General features: G+C 40.9%; 1 protein-coding gene across 17 annotated transcripts in view; it reads right to left on the reverse strand.

Annotated features, from left to right (window-relative positions):
- LOC140733570 (dystrobrevin beta) overlaps nt 1-23,152 on the reverse strand; it is a 494,877-nt gene that overhangs the window by 343,120 nt on the left and 128,605 nt on the right. For all 17 annotated transcript variants that reach the window (XM_073057088.1, XM_073057083.1, XM_073057081.1 and 14 more), the window contains exon 3: nt 4,241-4,308. In XM_073057088.1, coding sequence (XP_072913189.1) covers nt 4,241-4,307 — 67 coding nt within the window. In that variant the 5' untranslated portion in view covers nt 4,308. The remainder of the gene's footprint in view (nt 1-4,240; nt 4,309-23,152) is intronic.

Here is a 23,152-nt window from a genome sequence, read left to right on the forward strand (position 1 = left end):
TGATAGCATCCTCCACTCCCACCTTCTCCTTATACGCAAACTGAAGCGGATCCCGGGCGTGCCTGGTTTGTGGCCTCAGATTCTGTATTATCAGCCGCTCCATGGTCTTCATCACGTGCGACGTCAAGGCAACAGGTCTGAAGTCATTCAACTCCTTTGGTTGTGGTTTCTTCGGTACCGGGACAATACAAGATGTTTTCCACTGTCTGGGTACTCTTCTCTGATCTAGACTCATGTTGAAGATGCGCTGTAGTGGTTCTCCCAGTTCAGTCGCACAGGCCCTCAGTAATCGTGGGGAAACTCCATCCGGTCCAGCCGCCTTGCTGGTACAGATCTTCCTCAGTTGACCTTCCACCTGTGCAGCCGTAAACCTGGGCGTGGGCCAGGTCTCCTGTGAGTGGATATTTTCCTGTGAGGGAAGTAAGCCTGGTGTGGAGTTCTGCAGTGAGGGTGAGATTGTGCTGTCGAACCTATTGAAGAAGTTGTTCAGCTGGTTCGCTTTCTCCACATCTCCACTTATGTTTGCCCCCCGCTTTGCACCACATCCGGTGATGATCTTCATCCCATGCCACACCTCCTTCATGCTTTTTTCCTGCAGCTTTTGTTCTAACTTTCTCCTATACTGCTCCTTTGCCCCCCTTATCTGTACTCTGAGTTCCTTCTGAACTCTTTTAAGCTCCAACCGATCACCATCTTTAAAGGCCCTCTTCTTCTGGTTTAGGAGGCCTTTGATGTGACTAGTGATCCAGGGCTTATTATTGGGATAGCAGCGAACAGACTGCTGCAAGTCATCACTACAATCACCAAGATCCTTTTCCATAGTGAATACTGAAGTAAAGTATTTATTAAGTACCTCAGACCAGATTTGTCTTGAGATTTGCTCTTTAATTAATTACAGATTGTTTGGAAGTCTACACTGCACTCCCAGTAGTGTGATTTCCTCTAATGTTGTTCTTTCATTCAATGCATGCAGCATTATTTGATTATCTTTCTATTGTATCATCATTTAATAATTCTTCTCAGGTCTGAATTCTTCTCAGATCTGTTATGCTTCTTAAAGTAATACTGCCAATACCACCCTTCTTTTTATTTTCCTATCCTGCCAAAAACTTCTAAACAGGAACTCTAAACCATTTTTCATTCAGTCCCATTTCCATGAAAGACATAATAATGTACTGCCATGTATTGATCGGTGCCTTGAACTCATCTGCCTTATGCAGAATGAAACTTCCAGTTTAAGATGCTGCGCCAAATGCATGCCAACAGTTCACTAGTAGATCAAAAAGCAAGAAATTTGACTAAAAACATTACTAATCACACCTTTTCTGAAATCAATTGTGGAAAAGTATCACTACAAACAAGAAGAGGCGTGGAAAGGTGAAGCAAATTCGAGGGACATTGCAGAATCAACTCAAATGGAGTGAGCCGTTCAGAGAGGAGAAGTCGAGGCAGAGGAGTCCTGATGCCCGTACAACTGACCTGGGTCACTCTGGGCACTGAGCCAATTCGGAGAAATCGAAAGCGGCTGAGCTGGGTGGCATGGTCCAGATCTGGTGCGTTTCACTATGCAAGGGCCCTGGTCTGGGTCCTAGTCCGAGGTACGATAAGCTGCTTGGACAATTTCAACACCAGCCCAGATGGACTGGAAAGACACCACTCACTCTCCTGTGATGTTTCTACTCTCTCCATTGTGCTGAGGCTATGAAGACTGCCCCATATGCTGTGCTCTCTGCCTGATAACATGATGGACTGATACCAAGGCTTTGGGCCTACTCCAGGCTGCTTGTTGCTCACTTCTACTGTTTGCATGATTTGGGTTTTCTCCCCCCTTTCTCTGTGCATCGGGTATTTTATTTTTATTATTTGGGTTCTTTTGGGTTTCCTGCTTTATGGCTGCCTGCAAGCAAACAAATCTCACAGTTGTATAATTTACACATTCTTTGACAATAAACTTACATTGAAACTATAACACTTCTATTTAAACATTTACAGGAAAAAAAGAGCAATCACAATGCAACACACACACAAAATGCTGAAGGAATTCAGCAGGTCAGGCAGCATCTATGGAAGTGAATAATGAGTCGACATTTTGGGCTGAGGCCCTTCTTCAGGTCTGAGAAGAGAGAGGTGAGATGCCAAAATAAAAAGATAGGGGGAGGGGTAAAGAAGCTAGCCAGATACTCTATTTTCCAAACTCATTTGTCCTAGCTTCCAAACACACTAATTTCTTGTCATCCATTTTCTTATCTCCTTTCCTCCCTTTTGAATACAGTCTCATGCCAAGTTAATTTGAGCTCTGCACTCTCAAACCTACCTACTGATCCCTGTCCTGTTGAGGTACAACCCAGCCAGTCCATGCAGCTCCAAGCTTCCCCTGAACTGGTCCCAATATCTTAATCCTCAAAAGCACTCTCTACTATACCAACTTTACAGCCAGGCATTCATTCATCGACTCCTTTCCGACTATTTGTGTACTCACTGGCCTGTGGTGCTCATATCAATACATAGACCATTGCCTCTTTAAAATTTGCTGAAGAACTTCATCCCGCATCGTTGAACCGTAACCTCAGGCTGCTCAGTCTATTTTTGATAGATGATCAGTGATACTCTTGACCTTATCAGCAAAGACACAAAGCAACGTTCTCGGGTCCCGAACTGAAGACTCTCTGAAAACCAGTGCTCATCCGAATTCTCCCACTATTTACAATTACGCTGACCATTGTTCTATGGATTTTGTTGTGGCCACACTTCCAAGGGAACACCCTCAATGGTATTCGAAACTGAACATCACTGAAAGACCACAGAGTTCCTAAGGATTTCCTAAATTGCTCCTTCATCAACCCAGGCTTGCCACTCTCTTGAACTGCAGGGTGAGCAGCTCCAGACTGTCAACTCCTTAAAACACTTGTCAATGCCAGCAGTTGTAAAGGCCCCTCCAGTTGACAACACTTTCTGTAGCTATCACTCTCCAGGATACAGTAACCATCCCGGAGTTCGCACATGCCAAACAGTGTGTGTTCAATGGGCCTGAGATGCCTTGTCTCTATTTATTAGTTTGGCTCACTTAACAGAAAAAATATCAAAAGATGTACAATACTTCAGTTAATATTTTACTTACCCCGATTAAACTCTGTAACTTTTTTGGCTTTGTGTAAACCCAAGTGTTTGTTTCAATTCAGCATGGATTCCATGGGCCAAAGAGCCTCTATCAGTGCTGTATTTCTTAATAATTCATGAGGCTTCTGTTTTTGGCAAAGATTTTCAAGCTATCACCCTCTTCAGACTGAAACTCATTCAGCCCAGCTCTAAGAGTTCCAAGATTTGAATCAAGGATGTTATCCTAGTTCAAGAAATAGGAACAAAGACAGACAGTATCTACGTACATGTACTCTCTGCCCCTTGAAATATTTCTGGGACATGACCTTCAGCAACGTGACCCAAGGTCATGTGTTTCAGAAAGCTAGCACCCAGAATGGCCAGTTAGGCTTGGTATTTGTGTCAAATTCTATCCAGTCAAATGGTCTCTCACAAAGAAAACAAAATCTGCATATGCTGAAAATCCAAGCAACACACACACACACACACAAAATGCTGGAGGAAGTCAGAAGGCCAGGCATGGTAATCCTCAGACAGAATGATCAACCACAAGTAGCTCCAAAGCGTATGCTAAGATTATTAAAACAATAATTTCTCCTTCTTCTGGCCTGGAGGAGAGTACAAACTTTAGGCAACTCTTTCATTAGCATGTCCTTTTTGGAAACACTGAATAGCTGGCCTCCATCAAAACAGGAGCAAAAGTATATCCTAAAACTGCAAAGTTTAATGATGAATTTATTTTCCATCTGATCAACTTTACATCCTCTTAAATTGCCCATTTTTCATTCCTTGAGTGAATTTTGCTCTAATAATATTAGACAAACATCTGTTCACACCACTTCAATATTAAAGTTTATTTAAAAGTTACAAATTCTGAACTAATTTAAGAACTCATTTTCGAGAACTCTTTATTTCTCAATATTTATTGTTTATTTCTTTCTAACTTTTACTTTTTCTTTTCTATTTGCACGGTTTGTTGTCCGTCCTGTTGGGTGCGGTCTTTAATTATTTCTGTTATGTTTCTCCGATTTTCTGAGTGCGCCCACAAAAAAAAACAAATCTCAAGGTTGAATATGGTGACAGATACATACTCTGATAATAAATTTACTTTGAACGTCTGAACTTTGAAACTCAGGATACTTACTCATATCCATAAATAGCTGTCTCTTCTCAGCCATGGTCTTCCCTCTTCTTCCACACTCCTCAATCATTCTGGTGGAAAAAAAATATGATTGTTTGAAGAAGCGCATGAGCAATTTCTGAAAGCAAGATCATTTTATGTTTGGTATATATTTTATATGTTATTCATACATTCTTAAAACCCACCCCAACTGTGAAAGCTGGTGGGAAAGCATTCAAAGTTCTGGTTGAAAATTAACCCAAGCCAAAATATATTTTCTCATTAAATTGTATGATAATAATAACAATAACAGGAAAAACAGACATGAAAAAATACCCAACTGTCAGATAAAACTTCAAAGGATATATTTTCATCAACAAAAACAGGATTCAGCATGCTACACAAACATGTCCAATTCTGATAAGTACACACCACTAAAAACGAAAGCACAACCCAGAAAAATGAAGAAATTATCACTACTGAACTAAAAGCTAACCAATGGAAGAGCATAGCCCTCGATGGGAAACATCCTCGCCCCCACCTGAGCCGACTAGATGTCGACGAGGAAGCATCGAACACCTGGCTCAGAGTTGGAGACCTCTTCCCAGAAACAGAGAGTTTCCTTGTGGCCATACAGGACCAGGTGGTTAAAACAATTATCATAAAGACATAATAATAATAATAATAATAATAAGACCAACAAATTCAAGATGATAACTGCAGAAAATGCCAAGAGGAACCAGAAACAATGCAACACATTACAGGACAAACAAGAGAAAACCTACATATACTGGAAATCAAAGCAATACGCACAAAATGCTGGAGGAACTCAGCAGGCCAGGCAGCACTTAAGGGAAAGAGTAGAGTCGATGTTTAAGGTCAAGACTCTTCATCATGACTGGACGAAAAATATGAGAAGTCAGAGTCAGAAGTGGGGGAGGGGAGGAAGTAGTACAAGGTAGTAGGTGATAAGTGAAATCGGGGAGAGGGCAAGGGGTGAAGTAAAGAGCTGGGAAGTCTTGATGAAGGGTTTCAGCCCGAAACATCGACCGTTTACTCTTTTCCATAGATGTTGCCTGGCCTGCTGAGATCCTCCAGCATTTTGTGTGAACACATTACCTGTACAGGATCCTGTAGCAGTTTAATTCAATCTGATTACTTACACAGACACAATCAGGTTGCAAACTTCATTCACCAAAACCCTCCTTTGAAATACAAATTCATAAAAGACTCATACCTTACTATAAATACAGGCCTGATCCAGTTTTAGAGTCAGTCCTGCAAATTATATTACGACTGATCCACTGACGGGGCAATGCAGATATAATAGAGGATAAACAAGCAAAAACAACTTTCCTTAATGGAACCACATATAACATACAGAAATCAATAGGTAAAACCCATCAGAAATAAGCTGAACTGAAAGGCTATGGAACATGAACAGGATGTACATTGTCCCCATAGTAATATCTACAACTGGTATCATCCCAAAGTCACTACACAATAGCATTGCACAAGTTGTCCTGCACAGCAATATTTATGTAAATCTTCAGAAAGCCACAATACTAAAGACCACTAGAATAGTCCGAAAGTTCCCAGCAATTGGAAAATAAGTGTGCTTGACTGTGCCCATACCTCAAGGTTTAACAGCTTGAGCTGAGAAAAAGAATAATCCTACCTCTACTTCTTTCCACCCCCACCCCCCACCACCACACCTCTCCACTTTGTGCAATGATTGGTCCTTCCACGATTCCCCTGTCCGTTCGTCCCTCTCCACTAATTTCCCGGCACTTATCTCTGCAAGCGAATTCCAACACTTCACCTGGAAATCCCCTGGGGTCATCTATTGTGTCCGGTGCCCTCAACGCAGCCTCCTCTACATTGGTGAGACCCGTTGTGAGCTGGGGGACCACTTTGTTGTGCACCTCTTCTCCATCCACCAAAAGCAGAACTTCCTGGCGGCCAAATATTTTAATTCTAATTCCCATTCTCGTTCCAACATGGCGGTTCACGGCCTCCTCTTGTGCCAAGAGGCGGCCAACTTCAGGGTGAAGGAACAACACCGTACATTCCATCCGGTAACCAATAACCTGATGGCATGAATATCGATTTCTCTTTCCATTAGTTTTCTTTCCCTACTCGTCCCCTCTTTTTCTATTCCCCACTCTGGACTTTTACCTCTTCTCACCTGCCTGTCACTTCCCCCTGGGTCCCCTCCTCCTTCCCTTTCCCCTTTGGTCCACTCTCCACCCCCATCAGATTCCTTCTCCTCCAAACTTTGTTTCCCAATCCACTTGGCTTCACCTATCACCCTCTAGCTAGCCTCCTTCCCATCCATATCTATTTATTTTGGCATCTTCCCCTTCCATTTCAGTCCTGATGAAGGGTTTCAGCCCGAAACGGCAATGGTCCATTCATTTCTATAGATGGTGCCTGATCTGCTGAGCTCTTCCAGCATTTTGTTTGTGTTACTTTGATCTTCCAGCATCGGCAGAATTTCTCATGTTTATAATAATAATAATAATAAATGTTTGGTTCCTCTTGCCTATTTCATTATTTATTCAGATCATGGGCTAGCTTTGCAAAATGTTATAAAGGAAACATATTTAAGGGCACAAGAAAAGAGCATTACATTCAAATATGCAGTTCCAATATCAAATCAGTGATGGCTTAAATTGAAGGTGTCAGTGTTTCCAGTGGGTTTTGTTGAGAAATCCCTTGTACCAGAACAATGAGAATGTTCTGGATTTCACACCCACTGTGCATGATTGAATTTGATGTGTCTGGAAGGAAGCAGGAAGGTACCGGAAGTGCTTTCCACCAGCTGTGAAGGACTGGAAAGTGATGTTCCAATTAGAAGCTGTTGTCATAGTTGTGGTTTCACTCCAGATGGCTGCAGTTTCACCCAGTCGGTTCCTGTTAACCTTTCACCTTTCAATATCAGCAGCATTTAAACACTTGCGGACTGCGTGTGGTATTGGACAGGAAGTCAGAATTATACAGCACAGAAACAGGCCTTTCAGTCCAATTCATCCATGTCAATCAAGATGTCCCCTCCAAACGAGTTCCATTTGACAGCACAACTTTCTAAGCCTTTCTAATCCATGTATATGTTCAACTGCCTTTTAAAATTCATTATTGTACCTGCCTTAACCACTTCCTTTTGCAACTCATTCCACACACTTACCACCCTGTGTGTAAAAAAAAAAGCTGACCTTCAAATTTCTATTAAATCTTTCACCTCCCAGCTGCAACCAATAACCTCAAGTACTTATTCTTCAACCACGAGGGAGAAAAATAAAGCTGAGGGCACTCACCCTCTCTTTGCCCCTCATGGTCTCTATAAGATCAAACCCAATCTCCCATGCTTCAAATAATGAAGTCCCAGTGCATCCAACCTCTGCACACAACTCAGTTCCTCAAGTACTGCTAACGTACTTGTAAATCTCCCCCACAACCCCTCTAGCCCCAGAACATTGCCCCACCTGCACCAAAGGAGAACACAACATCCCAAGGGAGACTCCCCAGAGTACACCGAACTATGACCTCCCAGCTATTATACTTAGTGCCCTAACCTGTAAAGGCAGCAAGTCAAAAGCCTTCTAACACCACCTTTGGAAACATGTACCCACACTCCAAAATCCCTCCGTTCCATAACACCCAGACATGTGGGAACAGTTGGAGCTAATGATATTTGTGAAGGAAAGTCTCTACGGAAGCAAGTTTTGGTCAACAGCTTATCAAAGGTAAACAGCTCCAGCCTCCTCCTCCTTTACACTGGCCATCTCCTCTTAGCCTTTCCAGTCCAGAAGATCTGAAATGGTGCTTGTCCATTTCCTTCCACGATGCTGCCTGACCCACTGTCATCCTCCAGCATCGTTAGTTTTTTGCTTCAGGACGTACACGATCCAATAGTCCATCAAATTATTTCTGAATTATCATGAACTGCTTCCTTGTTGCCAATGAATATATGATAACCAAGACTTGTTTTATTTTATGTCTGTACAAGGCTATAATTAAATGTAGGACTTGGTCATAAATGCTCTTATTACAATCACAGTGGATTAGTTGTAATACTCAGCTGCAGTTTCCACAAATTGGAATGCCATCTTATCAGTCTTTCACTATTATAAGAGAAGGTATTCAAGAAAGTGTGTTCAAACTACAAAAGTCCCCTCAGTAAAGCGTGAAAATGAAAACAGCTGTGTCTATGGGATCATTAAGCCAAATTCTGTTAAAAATTTAAAACATCCGAACTTCTGTCTTCTGTAATTTAGAAGGCTTTTAAAGTGAAGTAATGATTGACAGAAGTACTGCAAAGAAAACATTTGAAAACAAAACAATTCAATTTTCTTTCAGAAAGACTCCAGTTTGATTTTAGCAGGGTATTAAATTATAAATCTTCTTTACTCTCTACATTTAGACCTTTTGTATGGCACATCTAGTTTAGCAATTCTACTTAGCGCTAACTTGGTTTTATTGGTGCAGAATCAGTGCGCCAAAATTCTGTTAATGTCAGACTACAAAGTAACATACCTACTGAACATATCTGTGCTACTGTCCCAGAGAACAAATCAAAAGAGAAACTGCTCTCTAGCAGTTTTTTTAAAAAATGTACTGTACAGAATATTTCCACGTCAGCTCTTTGCCAGTTGACTTATCAATGCCCCAATTAAATATTTTAATTGAATCTCACTAAGATTGATAATGTAAGTGAAATTACAATATTCAATTTATTATATTCTTTTTGAAATAAAGTTATTGCACATTGATGAAATGAACACTTCCAATAAAATCTGAAATAATTTCTAGCATAAGGTTCATTGAATCTGCGGCCATATTATAACTGCAGACAGTATTAGTAATGTATAAAAACTGATCAACACAGAAAATTCCAAACAATGCAAAAGAACAGATGTGCACCAATCACTTGGCATAAAATGAGCACAGATCATTTTGCTTTAAATGCACAAGATTTTAATGACTTAAATATATAATCTGAAAAGAGAACACGCATTGCTGAGTAACTCAGGTCAAAAGAATATTTAATGAAATTTAAACTGAAAGCTGGAGGAGGAGCTTTGGATGATTAATGGCCCCTAATGGTGACTCCTTTGCTTGCATCTTCAGAAACAGCTCTATTTCCATTTTTCACATTCAGGGTTCTTTTAAGACCCTGACCTGGAGTTACACACTGACTACGGTTCTTTGCGGGAATGGGCCCGCTCTCAGGCTTTCACGACTGGCCGTTATTTTGCACGCTAAGGGCTCAGCCTAAGAGCTCAGCTCGCCTTCAGAGGGCTGAGATCTTGTGGTTCTGGAGACGGGTGGATCGAAGGCCGGTGTCTGGGCAGATCGGTGTGTCATGGGAGATGGAAGATCTAAGGTTGTGTGCCTAGAGACCCGAGATCTTCGGGCACAGAGCTCAGCAAAAGCGACACAACGGACTTTTAAAATCGTGAACTAGCGAGTTGTTTGTTATGTCTCCCCTCTTGCTGTGAAACGGAGACATCTCTTTCTCCCTTATTAGGGAGAGAGCCTGTGGTATGCCGAATACCGAGTGAACAAGTAGTCCTTGGAGTACTGCAAATCTGTGCCTTTGCCGTTGTTTTGCTCACGCTTGAGCGCTCGGTGGCGGGTGCCGATATTTATTTTGCCGGCGGGGGAAGGGGGATCGTTGCTTGCTGCCGCTTATGCGCGGGAGGAAGGGGAACCGGGGGGGGGGGGGGCTTTGGGGTTCTAACATTTAACGGTCATTCATTCTTTGGGGGCACTCCTCAAACTCCATAGGGTTTGAGGCAAACAACGTCCCCAAGATATGGCAATGTTAATGTAATTGTAAGTCCTCTGCCATTAACAACATGGATGTCACCATGTACCAGAAAGTGAAGAGTATCAGCTACATGCATATCATGTCCAAAATTGAGCACAAACAGACCATCCACACCTTCTGACCATGTGCAGAAACAAGAAATCTAACACTTTTATCAGCTTGGACGAGTACAGCTCAAATACTTGTCAAAAAGCTCAATGCATCCACAACAAAGCAGCCTAGCTGACTAATGCCCCATCAACCATCTAAAACATTTACCTCCTACACCACTGCAAACTCCCACATAAATCACTAACCCTGCTTTGTCACCAAATCTAAATCTGGAACTCCCACCAACTACACTGTGGGAGTTCCTTCATCACGACTACAGCAAGCACCACCTACTCCAGGCTAGTGGGAGATTGGCAATAAATTCTGGCATCCCAGCAAAGCCCAAAGTCTATAAATTGATCCTAAAGAAAGCATGAACAGTTAGTGGTTAGCAGCCTTTCTGAAAATGGATTCGCAGTTTTAGTTTCTTCTCAGAAATATGTTCATGATGTTATTATTGAAGTCAGGCAGTTTATGGACCAGGGTCAGCAATAAAGCGCATTACATTCACCACTGCAATTCGCATGCTGGAGACCTATGAATGTCTACTCAGCAGTTCGTGTATTCAAAACAATTGTGAACCTGAATCTTTAACGAGTCTAATCAAAGATCAATGAATATGTGCCAATGAATTAATAAACCACATTTGTGAACAAATCAAACAGAAAACATCCAATAAAGGTGGTATGAATTCTGCTTTACATGCAAAAGAAATGCCCCAGGCTCCACCTTCGACTCTGCCTATGAACAAAATGCCCGACCGACGAGGAGGAAATAGAAGAGAGGTGTCCATTACCACAATGAAGCCCACCTGAAATGCTAAGAAAACAAGGGAAAGGATTAAGAGTTGATAAATCTGGACAAGCATATGTGGAAGCAAAAACAAAGTTTAGAAATACTGAGAAAGCAGAAAGCAAAGAGTTGAAATAAATGTGTATTTCTCAGATTGGCAGATCAGTGCTTAGAGCTCACCTACGCACAATTTTAATTTGGCTGAGGGGAACAAATGCAACAATTCTGTGTTTTGCTAATGACACAACACTAGGTGGGAACATGAGTCATGATGTTGCTGCAAAGAAGCTTCAAGTGGATAAAGTCATGCTAAATGGGGGTAGGGAACAACCGGGTAGGACAAGTAAACTTTATACCAAAGTGCCAGGCCCTCTCCTAAGAGATAAACCATAACCAACTACCCTTACTATTCAATGGTTATACAAATACCTTGCCAACAACAATCTGGGAGTCACCGTCACCAGCAACTCAACTGGACCGGCCTCTTTTATACTGTGACAACCAAAGTCAGGCTATGTCCACACTAGACCGGATAAATCCATAACCGAAGCTTTTCCTCTTCATTTTAACCCTCCGTCCACACTGAAACGGTGTTTTCCTCCCCCGAAAACGGAGCTTTTCTAAAACGCCCTCCAGAGTATATAAATTTGAAAACGCCAGATTGGGCAGAGCAGTGTGGACAGGGTAACCGGAGAAATCTTAAAATGCTGTCATGACGTGCCGGAACAGATGGTGATGGCAACACGCCATTTCATTGTTTTCTTGAACGCAACCTAACAATTTCAGAACAGACGGCAACAAGACTGAAGCCAGAAGAGAGAAATGTACTCACCAAATACTTTGACCCATAACTTGCTAAATAAATAAGTATACTCACTTTGCCCTGTTCTCTGTCCTTGCTTGTATGAAGGTGGTTTACCTATTTATGCAAGTACTTCTCTGACAATAGATGTGTAACAGCCTAATGTAACAAGATAACACTGATGCAGACATGTTTTATAAATGCAATAGAGATGGTCAGTTTTTCAATGTTCGTCGTCAGCTGGGTCATACTGTCTGTGAACTCCCTATCGGTTGCCTCCATATGCTCCAGTATATGTTTTTTTTTAATTTTAAGTCCTCCTGCACGAGAGCCAACAGTTGTCCATCGTTTAAGTTTTTCTAGTCTGTTTCTGGACAAACGCACACCAAGTCTTTCACGGCAAGATTCAACATCAAACATGTTGCTTGTTTTCGGTAGATGTGTCCTGCACATGTGCAGTAGGAGGAGATTCACCGAAATACCTGTTTTAACATGCACAGAGGTATTTTCAAAAACGCTTAGTGTGGACGCCTATCGTTTTTAAGCGAAACCGACATTTTCAAAATTATCCGGTCTAGTGTGGACGTAGCCTCCGTCAGAGGCTGGGTATCCTGCAGGCACTGAATCACCACACAGCTTCCTGAAACCTTACTACTATTTACAAGGTAGAAGACGGAAGTGTGGTGGAAATTTTCCTTGAATCAGAATCGGGTTTAATAATCACCGGCATACATCATGAAATTTGTTAACTTAGCAGCAACAATACATTTGCCAGACATGATAAATATTGGAAAAAAGTAAACAAATGAATTACAGTAAGTATATATGTAAATTAAATAAATTAAAAATAATCATGCAAAAACAGAAATGACTTTTAAAATGTTACACATCTTAATTGAAACAGCATCAATACCGTTCCAAAATCTCAACATCACCCACAACCAAACAGACCACATGACTTTCTGCTGACCAAACAAAGCACTGTGGCTGCAGTGTGTGCCAATTATTAAAACACACTCGTTAACTTGTAGGAAACTTGTGAAGTTATCCACACTCATTTTTTTTTTGAAAAAAGCAAAAATTGCTGTGTAGTATTTTGGTGCAAGACTGGGATGCTTAGAGGTCTAAAGGGACCTAGCTGACTTGTACACAAAATTGGCTTCCATTTCTTCAGAAGATGAGCACTGTTGCAATCACTACAGATGAATCACAGAGTACAAGCAGTTATTGCACCAACTGTTTCTTTCCCTCATTTACAGGATCAGAATTATGATTTGCTTTCAATCCAAAGTCTAGACAAGTTAAACTGGCTATAAATTCAGAATATCTTTTTCACTAGCGGTCTTTTTCCTAGAGTTGTGAAGCCTAAAAGTAGAGGTTCAAAGTGAGAGGGGAGATCTTCAGGGAAAGAAAGGAGGAAGTATTCCACAGAGGATAGAGGCTATATGGAAAGAACTACTGCTGGAAGTGATAAAATACTATTATAAAAAAAAAGTAGAGAGATATGGGCCCAGTGCAAGCAAATGGAATTAGCACAGATCAGCCTGGATGAGATGGGCTGAAGGACCCATTTGTGTGCTGACTCAGAGTTTTAACATTTCAAGTCAAATACCCCTCATACGTTAACTCTGTTTCACTTTCTATTCACACTGCCTGAGATACTAAGCATTCCCAGCATTTTCTGTTTATTATAGAGAACATTTAGCTACATGGCACCGTGTTTCCCTGCAGGCCATCCAGGAGCTAAGTCTGTAGAGATCTCCCCAGACTTGCTGTCAGATCAGTGTACACCTAAGCCATGCCCGAATGCAGGCTCGCACTGAGCACAATGCTGGCTCTCGACTCCAATGTGGAATCTTAACAAGGTAGAAACAACTTCTGCAGACTTTCCAACACTCAGGCTGGGAAAGTTGCCCAGAGAGCCTGGACCAGATTTGGCCTGGCAATAGTACAGCAAGCCCATTAAAATGAATGGGGAAAATGGACTGCCAAGAGGAAAATAAACAGAGCTTTTCATTTAATTTAATTAAGCTATTTTAAGAATGTTTCTAAGTTGATCTGCAAATACGCCTGTGAGAAAGAACATGGCTCTTTTGTCTGTCTTTAATTTATAGAACCGTTTTAAATAGTTTAGAATATTAGAGGTTTATTTTCCAGAGAACCCTCATAACTTTTAGTGCTTGCAAATGTCTTTGCGTCAAAGCCACAGAGAGGACCTGCGGTGCCCTGGGTTGGCCTGACCAATAGATGGATCCAGGCCCCCAACAGAACCCTCACACCTGATGCACATCGGAAGAAAAAACTTGCTCCAGGCAAGCAGCAGGACAGCAGCGATGACAGTTCAGCCAAAGATGCATTCCAATGTCTCTGCGGTAAGCAAGCACACCTCGAAGTTCAAAAGGAAATCTGCCTGACAGAATCTGTGCATCTCAGATATGATATAATGAACAAATATTAATCCAGAATGACTCAACAAAGAACAATCTTGGAAGAATATTCACATTTTTATTTTAATTCACTGAAGTTAAAATATTTATCTTGCAGAACTAACAATTAGAGCAAGTTAGATTTCTGATTTATCTGTTGCAATAAATCTAACCAGTCCTATTTGTAAATATCGGTCTGTCAAGCTGCAAGATAAAATTTGAGTTCCAAGATTTTGAATACTATAGAGTCACAGAAAAGTACTGCACAGAAACAGGCCCATTTAATCCATGTACTACACAGAAACAGGCCCATTTAATTCATGTACTGCACAGAAACAGGCCCATTTAATCCATGTACTGCACAGAAACAGGTCCATGTCGAACCACTGCCCTGCACCGGGACCATACCCCTCCATGGCAGCTCATTCCTCACACTCATGACCCTCTGAGTGAAGAAGTTTCCCCCTCATGTTCCCCTTAAAATTTCCACCTTTCACTCTTAACCCATGACCTGCAATTTGAGTCCCACCCAATCTCAGAGAAAAAGCCAGTTTGTATTTACCTCACCTATACCACTCATAATTTGTATACCTCTATCAAATCTCCTCTCAATCTTCTACATACCAAGGAATAAAGTGCTAACCTATTCAATCTTTCCATATAACTCAGGTCCTCTAGTCCTGCCAATATCCTTGGGTAAATTATCCTTGTAGGTAGGTGGTCAAAACTGCACACACTATTCCAAATTAGGTCTCACCAATAACTTAAACAGCTTCAACATAACATCCTAACTCCTGGACTCAGTACTTTGATTTATGAAGGCCAATGTGTCAAAAAGCTTCCTTTATGACCCAATCTACCTTGACCTAATGTTCACTGTGTAAAATCAAGACTGGTTGGTCCTACAGAAGTGTAATACCTTGCACTTGTCTGCATGAAATTCTATCTGTCATTTTTCAGCTGGTCCAGATCTTGCTGCAAGGTCTGATAATCTTCCTTATTGCCCACTACACCCCCAATCTTGATGTCATTGGTAAATCTGCTGATCCATTTAACCATATTATCATCCAGATTGTCAATACAGATGACAAACAACAACGGACAAAACACTAATCCCTGTGGCACTCCAATAGTCACAGGCCTCCAGTCAGAGAGGCAACCATCTACAAACACTCTCTGGCTTCTCCCACAAAGCCAATGTCTAATTCAATTTACTACCACATCTTGAATGCCAAACAACTGAACCGTCTTGACCAACCTCCCATACGGGACCCCGTCAAATATTTTGCTGAAGTCCATGTAGATGGCATCCAATTGCCTTGTTTCCATCAACTTTCTAGGAAACTTCCTTAAAAAACTCTATAAGATTAGTTATACACAACCTACCACGCATGAAGCCATGCTGACTATCCCTAATCAGTCCATGTTGATCCAAATGGTCATATATCAGATCCCTTAGAGTACATTCCAATAACTTTTCCACTACTGATCTCAGGCTCCCCAGCGTACAGTTCCTGGTTTATTCTTAGAACCCTTCTTAGACATTAGAGCAACAATAGCTATCCTCCAATCCCCTGGTACCTCATCTGTTGCTAAGGATGATTTAAATATCTCTGCTTGGGCCCCTACAATTTCTGCACTTACCTCCCACAGGGTCCAAGGGAATAACTTGTCAGGCCCTTGTGATTTATCCACTCTAATTTGCCTCAAGATAGCAAACATCTCCTCCTCTCTAATTTGTTTAAGTCGATGCTGCTTTGCCTCACTTCTACAGACTGTGTCCATTTCCCAAGTGAATACAGATGCAAAGGAACATTTAGGATCTCCCCCATTCTCTTTTGACTCGACATATGGACTACCATTCTGACCTTCCAGAGAATCAGGATTCTCCTTCAGCTTCTCTGCTAGGGCAATCTCGTGCCTTCTTTCAGCCCTCCTGGTTTATTTCTGAAGTGTTCTCCTGCATTCCTTATACTCCACTGCGTTTGTTCTTACCTGTCTACAGCTGCTATATCTGAACTAAACCAAATTTATATTCATAATATTAAAGCTATATCAGATCTTAATGTAAGATCCTATTGCATTCTTCATAAAGAATATGGATCTAAATGCACTGCAAGCTTTCACCATTTTCTGAGCTTTTCTCTTCACAGCAGTCACGGTCTGCATTGAATTATAAATTGTTACAGTTGCAGAAAAAGATAAATCAGGAATAAGCTGTTTTGGACAGCGTTAAAGCGTGAGAGTGGCATTCACATTCCTGTTCCGACATGTTGGTCCACCACCTTTTCTTCTGTCCCGAGAGGCCGCCCTCAGGGTGGCGGGACAACACCTTGTATTCCATCTCGGCATCTGCCAACTTGATGGCATGAATATTGATTTCTCTTCCCAGTAAAAAAATTCCTTCCCCTCTTCTTCTATTCCCCACTCTGGCCTCCTACCACTTCTCATCTGCCTATCACTTCCACCTCTTGCCACTCCTCCTTCCCTTTCTCCTATGGTCCACTCTCCCCTGCAATCAGATTCCTTCATCTCTAGCCCTATATCTTCCCTGCCCAACTGCCTTCACCTATCACCTTCTGGATATCCTTCTTCCCCTCCCCCAACTTCTCCATTCTGGGATCTTCCCCCTTCCTTTCCAGTCTGGAAGAAGGGTCTCGGCCTGAATCACAGATCATTCATTTCCATGGATGCAGCCTGAACTGCTGAGTTTTCCAGCATTTTGTATATGTTGCTGCAGACTTCCAGAAGCTGCAGAATTTCTGATGTTTAAAATTATGATAGCAGCTGTTTTACAGGAATGCAACCCAGTCCCTCCCCTGTAACACAGAGCTGGTCTGTAACTCAATGTCAGTAAACAATTTTAAATCTATGAGTTCCAGTAACAGATCATGAGCTCAGCAACACCAGTTCCAATCAAACTGACGTGACTGGTACGATTTTGTTCGTTTTTCTTGTGCGGGGAGGGGGGACTTTGAGGGTTCATGATCGTACTGCCAGTTCTTTTCTTTTCTTGGTTTCATGGAACGTGATCCAATCTGAGTTTTAATTGAACTGTCACACAGCCTATGCCACTGCTTTTCAATCTGCACATCTGCTCTTGTATTCCTCTACATCATGCCTTACTCAATATTCGTAAGAACCGTTATGGGCCATGCTCAATCCCAGAGCCTCCTCATACGATAGAAATGGTAAGACACCATCACTGGGTTCATATTCAGGGCAATAGGCTGTGTGACGGGCATGTGGGGAATTCAGTTTCATCAGCAAATCAAGAGTGCAAAGGGAATGAGGGAGGAATGATGCTGCACAGCACTGTAACCAGCCATGCAGGGCCAACCTGTGCTTTTTATCCACACTTGGCATTTTTGAAAATATCACACAAATCTAGAATAAGGAGCACATGACAGAAATGGGATTGCAGCCTGTAATTTCCCTTTTAGGAATACATTTTTGAGTCGGCTGAACGATCTGGTGCTTCTGTGATCTCGTGGGTTATCCAGCATGGAGTGTAGCCACTGTTATTGCTGGTGGGTGTCAATTGCTAATGGTGGAATATGAACCAATGGTCAGCTCTGTTACTTCACACCGCTTGAAGAATCAAGTGAGGGTGAAGGCATAAAATGAATGAGTGCTCTGCGCCGGCTGCCTGCGTTCGGCCAGTCTCCCTTTCACTGCTGCCCGCTGAAGGTCCAGGAGAGTCTTGGACCCCTTGCTGCAAGGTTCAATCGTCTTGGTGGTTCATGGCTGTGGACTCGCTTTCGGCTGCGGTTTGATGTTTAACATTCTCAGTTCTGAACACACTTCACTATTTACGCAATTTGACCCAAGGCGCCTCAGCTCGGAACTGGATCTGCCACTGTTGTCTGCAGCCATCGGCACAGTGCTAAACTGGCCACAGCCATCAGCTCCCAGACTGGCTTTACCCACCTTGTGGTTGTGGACTCACTTTTGGGGACTGCTGTCCAATGTTTTGTGTTAATTGTTCACTTTCTGCTGCTTGTGCAATTTGTTCCTTTTTTTTTGTACATCTGATGGTCTCATAATGTTTCTTTAAACAGGTTCTATGGTATTTCTTTGTTTTGTTGCTGTCCACAAGACAACAAATCTCAAGGTTATATACTATATGCATTCTTTGATAATAAATGTACTTTGAGTTTTGAAATGAGAACCATGCCTATTTTATTCTGTCAATTTCCCATTTCTGTGGGAGTTGAAATAATGAAACTCTTTATCCTTTATAATTCCTCAAACACTCGCATAATACAATCTTTAATTATCAGGGAATTTGTTCTCTTATTTCTTGTCTGTAACCCTGGAGTCAAAATGAACAAGAACGTGTCAATTAGTAGTATGACTAATTTTCACGGATAATGAAGTACCAAACAAAAAGGCCATAACTGCACTGAGACGGTTATCCTGATTGTCAACCGGAGCTTCAGCAGCAATCCACCGTTTCAACCAGCTTTTCCAGATTACATCTGTCAAATAGGAGAACTCCCCAGAAACTCACTGATTTTTCTCATCCACAGGTATTACAAAGACAGCCTTTCAAATCAGTGTCATACAGTGAACAGGAGATAGAGCTTGGAAACATGCCTTTTGACCTACTGCCACCCATTTAAAATACAGAAATACTCTCCACTCCCATATTTTCCATCCCACCCATCACATTGCATAATGCTGCCATGTTTGGTATTAACTATTTAATTCATTATTTTCTTAGCCTCCACTATTACCAGAAATCAACTCCACCAATTCTATCATTCACTCATTAACCCTTTCTGACTCATTTAACAGCACCGTGCCTCACATCCTTTCCTCTTAATCACTATTCCACTCTTCTCCCTCAGCTCTGTACCAATACTAATGAACACTGACATGGTAACACAGACAAAATGCTGGAGGAACTCAGCAGATCAGGAAGCATCTATGGAAAAGAGTAAACTGTCAACGTTTCAAGCCAAGACTCTTCATCAGGACTTGGCCCAAGACGTCCAGTGTTTACTCTTTTCCACAGATGGCTGCCTGGCCAACTGAGTTCCTCCAGCATTTAGTGTGTTGCTTTTGATTTCCAGCATCTGCAGATTTTCTCATGATGGTAACGTGGCTTCTCACTCAGTTATCCATCCTATCAAAACAAAATATTGTTGTTGAAAGAAATCAGCATCTATGGAATGAAATAGACAATCAAACTTCAGGACCAGATGAAGGGTCTCAACCCAATTATGTTGACTTTCCATTTCCCTCAATAAATGATGCCTGACCTGCTGGATTCCTCCAGCAGTTTTTTTTAACTTCATATTTCAGTATCTGAATTCTCTTGTGACCCAGTTCATCCATTTCTCTCACATACTCTGAGTTCTCCATTGCCCAATCCTCTAATACTCATGTTTTCTACATCCTAATCCATTTCCTCCCCTCCTACAAACCTTTGCTCCTTAACCATTCTCAAAATTCTCTTTCTTTACCTTCCTTTGTCCCTTAAAACCTGAATCACTACTGGTTTATCCTCCATCAACCTGCATATCTATTTTATTCTGTCAATTTCCCATTTCTGTGGGAGTTGAAATAATGAAACTCTTTATCCTTTATAATTCCTCAAACACTCGCATAATACAATCTTTAATTATCAGGGAATTCTCATTTCATTTCAAAACTCAAAGTACATTTATTATCAAAGAATGCATATAATAGTGTTCTCATATCTACCAAGAGTCCTCATTTGCCATTTGGTTCAATATTATACTTTCTCAGAATCAAGACCATATCAATCTTCATAGCTCCACAGCTCCTCCAAAACCTGATCTTATTTGTCTTGGTGAGCAAAACCTACACAGTTTGGTGAATTAACTTGTGGCTGCTGTGTTTTAGAGAAGAGATCAACTGAGTTTTTGTTGAGTCCATTGCAGATACTGTCAATAATAATGGTGAAATAAGATAAAAACCAAACCGCTCTGAGGACATATTCAGTCGTACCAGTCAACAGCTGCAAAATAGAAGAACCACAGACTGACTGTCTGATAAACTGACTTTCCCACTTTCCAATGAGATTGGTGAAACATCTTCCATAGCAGGACATTAAAATAATCTTTTGCTCTCTCCAGAAGCTGCAGTAACCCACTGGGCAGCTTCAGGCACCTTTGAAGACTATCATACAATTAACTGTCTCATAATGTAACCCAGTGCAGCAGAGTAAATAGCTGTATTTGATCTCCTCCAACACATGCTATGCCAATGCATATAAAACCAGAAAAGCTTTCGCTTGCTGAAGTCCTGCTGAAGGGTCTTGGCCTGAAATGTCAACTGCTTACTTTTTTCCATAAGTGCAGCCGGGCCTGCTGAGTTCCTCCAGCATTTTGTTTGTGCTGCGTGGATCTCCAGCATCTGCAGATTTTCTCTTGTTTCTGCAGCCGGGAGGGGATAGACAGGAAAGGCATAACACTGAAGGAGGAGGAATCTGAGAGGTGGTTTTTAATAATTTAGAACATTTTGAGATTATGCATTTCCATCTATCATCAGAAATCTGACAATTTAGGTCATCCTCCCAAGCTTTTTTTATTTTATCTAAAAAGTCTTGTCTAGAATCAATCAACAAGTTATAGATACCGGTAATAGAACCATTAACAAAAGGCTTTAAATTTAAAAGATCGTCCAGTAAGTTTTTTTTTCAGGACCTATAGGAAAAGTAGCTAATTGGAAATGTAGAAAATCTCTAATTTGAAGGTATCTGTAAAAATGTGTTTTTGGGAGTTCAAATTTATTTGACAATTGGTCAAATGAAGCAAGAGATCCTGAGATAAACAGGTCCCAAAAACACTTAATACCTAGTCCATCCCAATCTTTAAAGACTTTATCAGTCATGGAAGGGATAAAAAAAAATTAAGGAGAATGGGAGAATTAAGGAGAAATAATTAAGGAGAAAAATTCTTAAACGGGTTAATAAATCATCTTTCTGTGCTCGTCATTCTCTTCTACAATTTAAAGTGGCTCATAGAGCTTACATTTCTAAACAGAAGCTGTCCAGTTTTTACCTGAATGTTTCTCCACTTTGTAATAAATGCAACTCTGCTGATGCCTCTTGAATTCATATGTTTTAGTTTTGCCCTACAATTGAAAAGTTTTGGCAGGAAGTATTTCATACCTTCTCACAACTTTTTAGGGTCCAATTTGACCCAAATCCCCTTACTGCCTTGTTAGGTATTATTGCAAATGAAGATATAACTTTAAATACTCCTAACCTACAGGTTTTAGTTTTTACCTCTCTTTTAGCAAGAAAAGCAATCTTGCTTAAATGGAAGGAGTCTACCCCTCCTACACATCTTCAATGGCTACGTGATATTATGTCTTATTTAAATTTAGAAAAGATCCGCTGCTCAGACTTAAATTCGAAACAATCTTTTTATGATATTTGGGGACCTTTCCTAAATTACTTTTCCAATTTATAAAGTTTAACAGTGCACAGACTTTTATGTATATTTTTATCTTCTCTTCTTAAGTGAATATGTCTTTTTTTTCTAATTATCCATTGTCATCCATCAGCTTTTTTCTTTGGTAGTTGGTAGGGGGTTGACTTTTTTTATATAAAAAATTTATTTTATGATGTATGACTTATCTTTAAATTTTTGATTACAGAGTGGTATATCTTTATGTGTTATGCTATAACATTTTGATCAATTTTATTACAATATATGAATGTACACAAGTTATGTTGAGATGTATCTATGTGTTGCACTCTGTAAATCTTGTTTTTTTTCTGAATAAAAATATTGTAAAAAGAAAGATTATGCATTTCATTTTAGATGTTTCTGAATGACAGAGTTATTGCAAAGGACTAGAAGCATTGATGCAGAGCCGCACTAGGTGCTTGGGTTTGCTGTCAGTCCAAGTTTCTGAGAGGGTTTTTGTCGCAAGGGCTTGTTCTGATCAGCTCACTCTGCCAGGGATACTCAGGGACGGTCTCAATCACTTCCTGATACAGGTAGGGAAAGTTTGCAATTCAGTCTGCAAATCTTTCCAATTGAGCCCGGTGCTTAAATCGATTGAACTTTGGGTTGGGTCTTCCTTGGTCTCAATGACAGGCCCACTGCCTTGCCTTGGTTCTGCCACAAGCCCAAAGGGAAATTACAGATTATGGTTTGCAATGATCGCTTGCCAGAAAAAAAATTACGGTAACAAAGTATCTAGTTGATTTCCTTGTTTCAATCAGCCACCAGCCAGAAGCCACTGTGATTCATCAGTACCATCTTAATCCGGAAATTCAGGTCAACATAACAGAATTCCATTTTCCACCATTTCCAGTGGTACAGGAATCAACTTAGCAATCATAGGCAAGTTTGATAAAAGAGCTTTGGGCAGATTAATTGAAATAATTTTCTGCACCAGTTAAAAAGAGTCTTATATCTAGAATAATTCCCTTGACCTTTGCTTCATAAATCTGATCAAATACCAAGGATTAACCGGTGGTTGTGCTCTACACTAGCTCCAGTGCTTAAACATCAATGCATCTTGATACCAATGTAATATGCAAATCTGCCCAGAATTTGACAATTTTAGTTCTAAGATCTCCAACTTTTTAATGGTTGACTCTTGCAAAGTGTGCAGGGGAAATCCTTGGAACAACTGAAAGCAATAATGTTCATGAGGGCAGATGGGTCACAGTCATGTCTCAGAACTCAGTGGATAAGATTAATAAAAATGGCTTTATTTCATCCATTCTCATCTGATCATCCCATCAGCAAGATTGTTGTGCTTGGGGATAAGTCAGAAGGTGCTCTGATGAACTAAAGCAATTATTCTGCATTCCTATGCATATATAATGATAAAGTAGTAAATGGCAAAACCAACGTGAAAAATAAAAGCTCTTCTGAGAGCCCAGTGCGATGGATGATTCACATCATGAACACCATCTGCGCTGTGGCTGCATAGCAAGCAGTAGCAATAGTACAATGCCATTGTTTATTAAATGACTTAATAAATTTGATTTATTGCAA

The sequence above is a fragment of the Hemitrygon akajei genome, chromosome 9 (genome assembly GCF_048418815.1).
Source record: "Hemitrygon akajei chromosome 9, sHemAka1.3, whole genome shotgun sequence".
NCBI lineage: Eukaryota > Metazoa > Chordata > Chondrichthyes > Myliobatiformes > Dasyatidae > Hemitrygon > Hemitrygon akajei.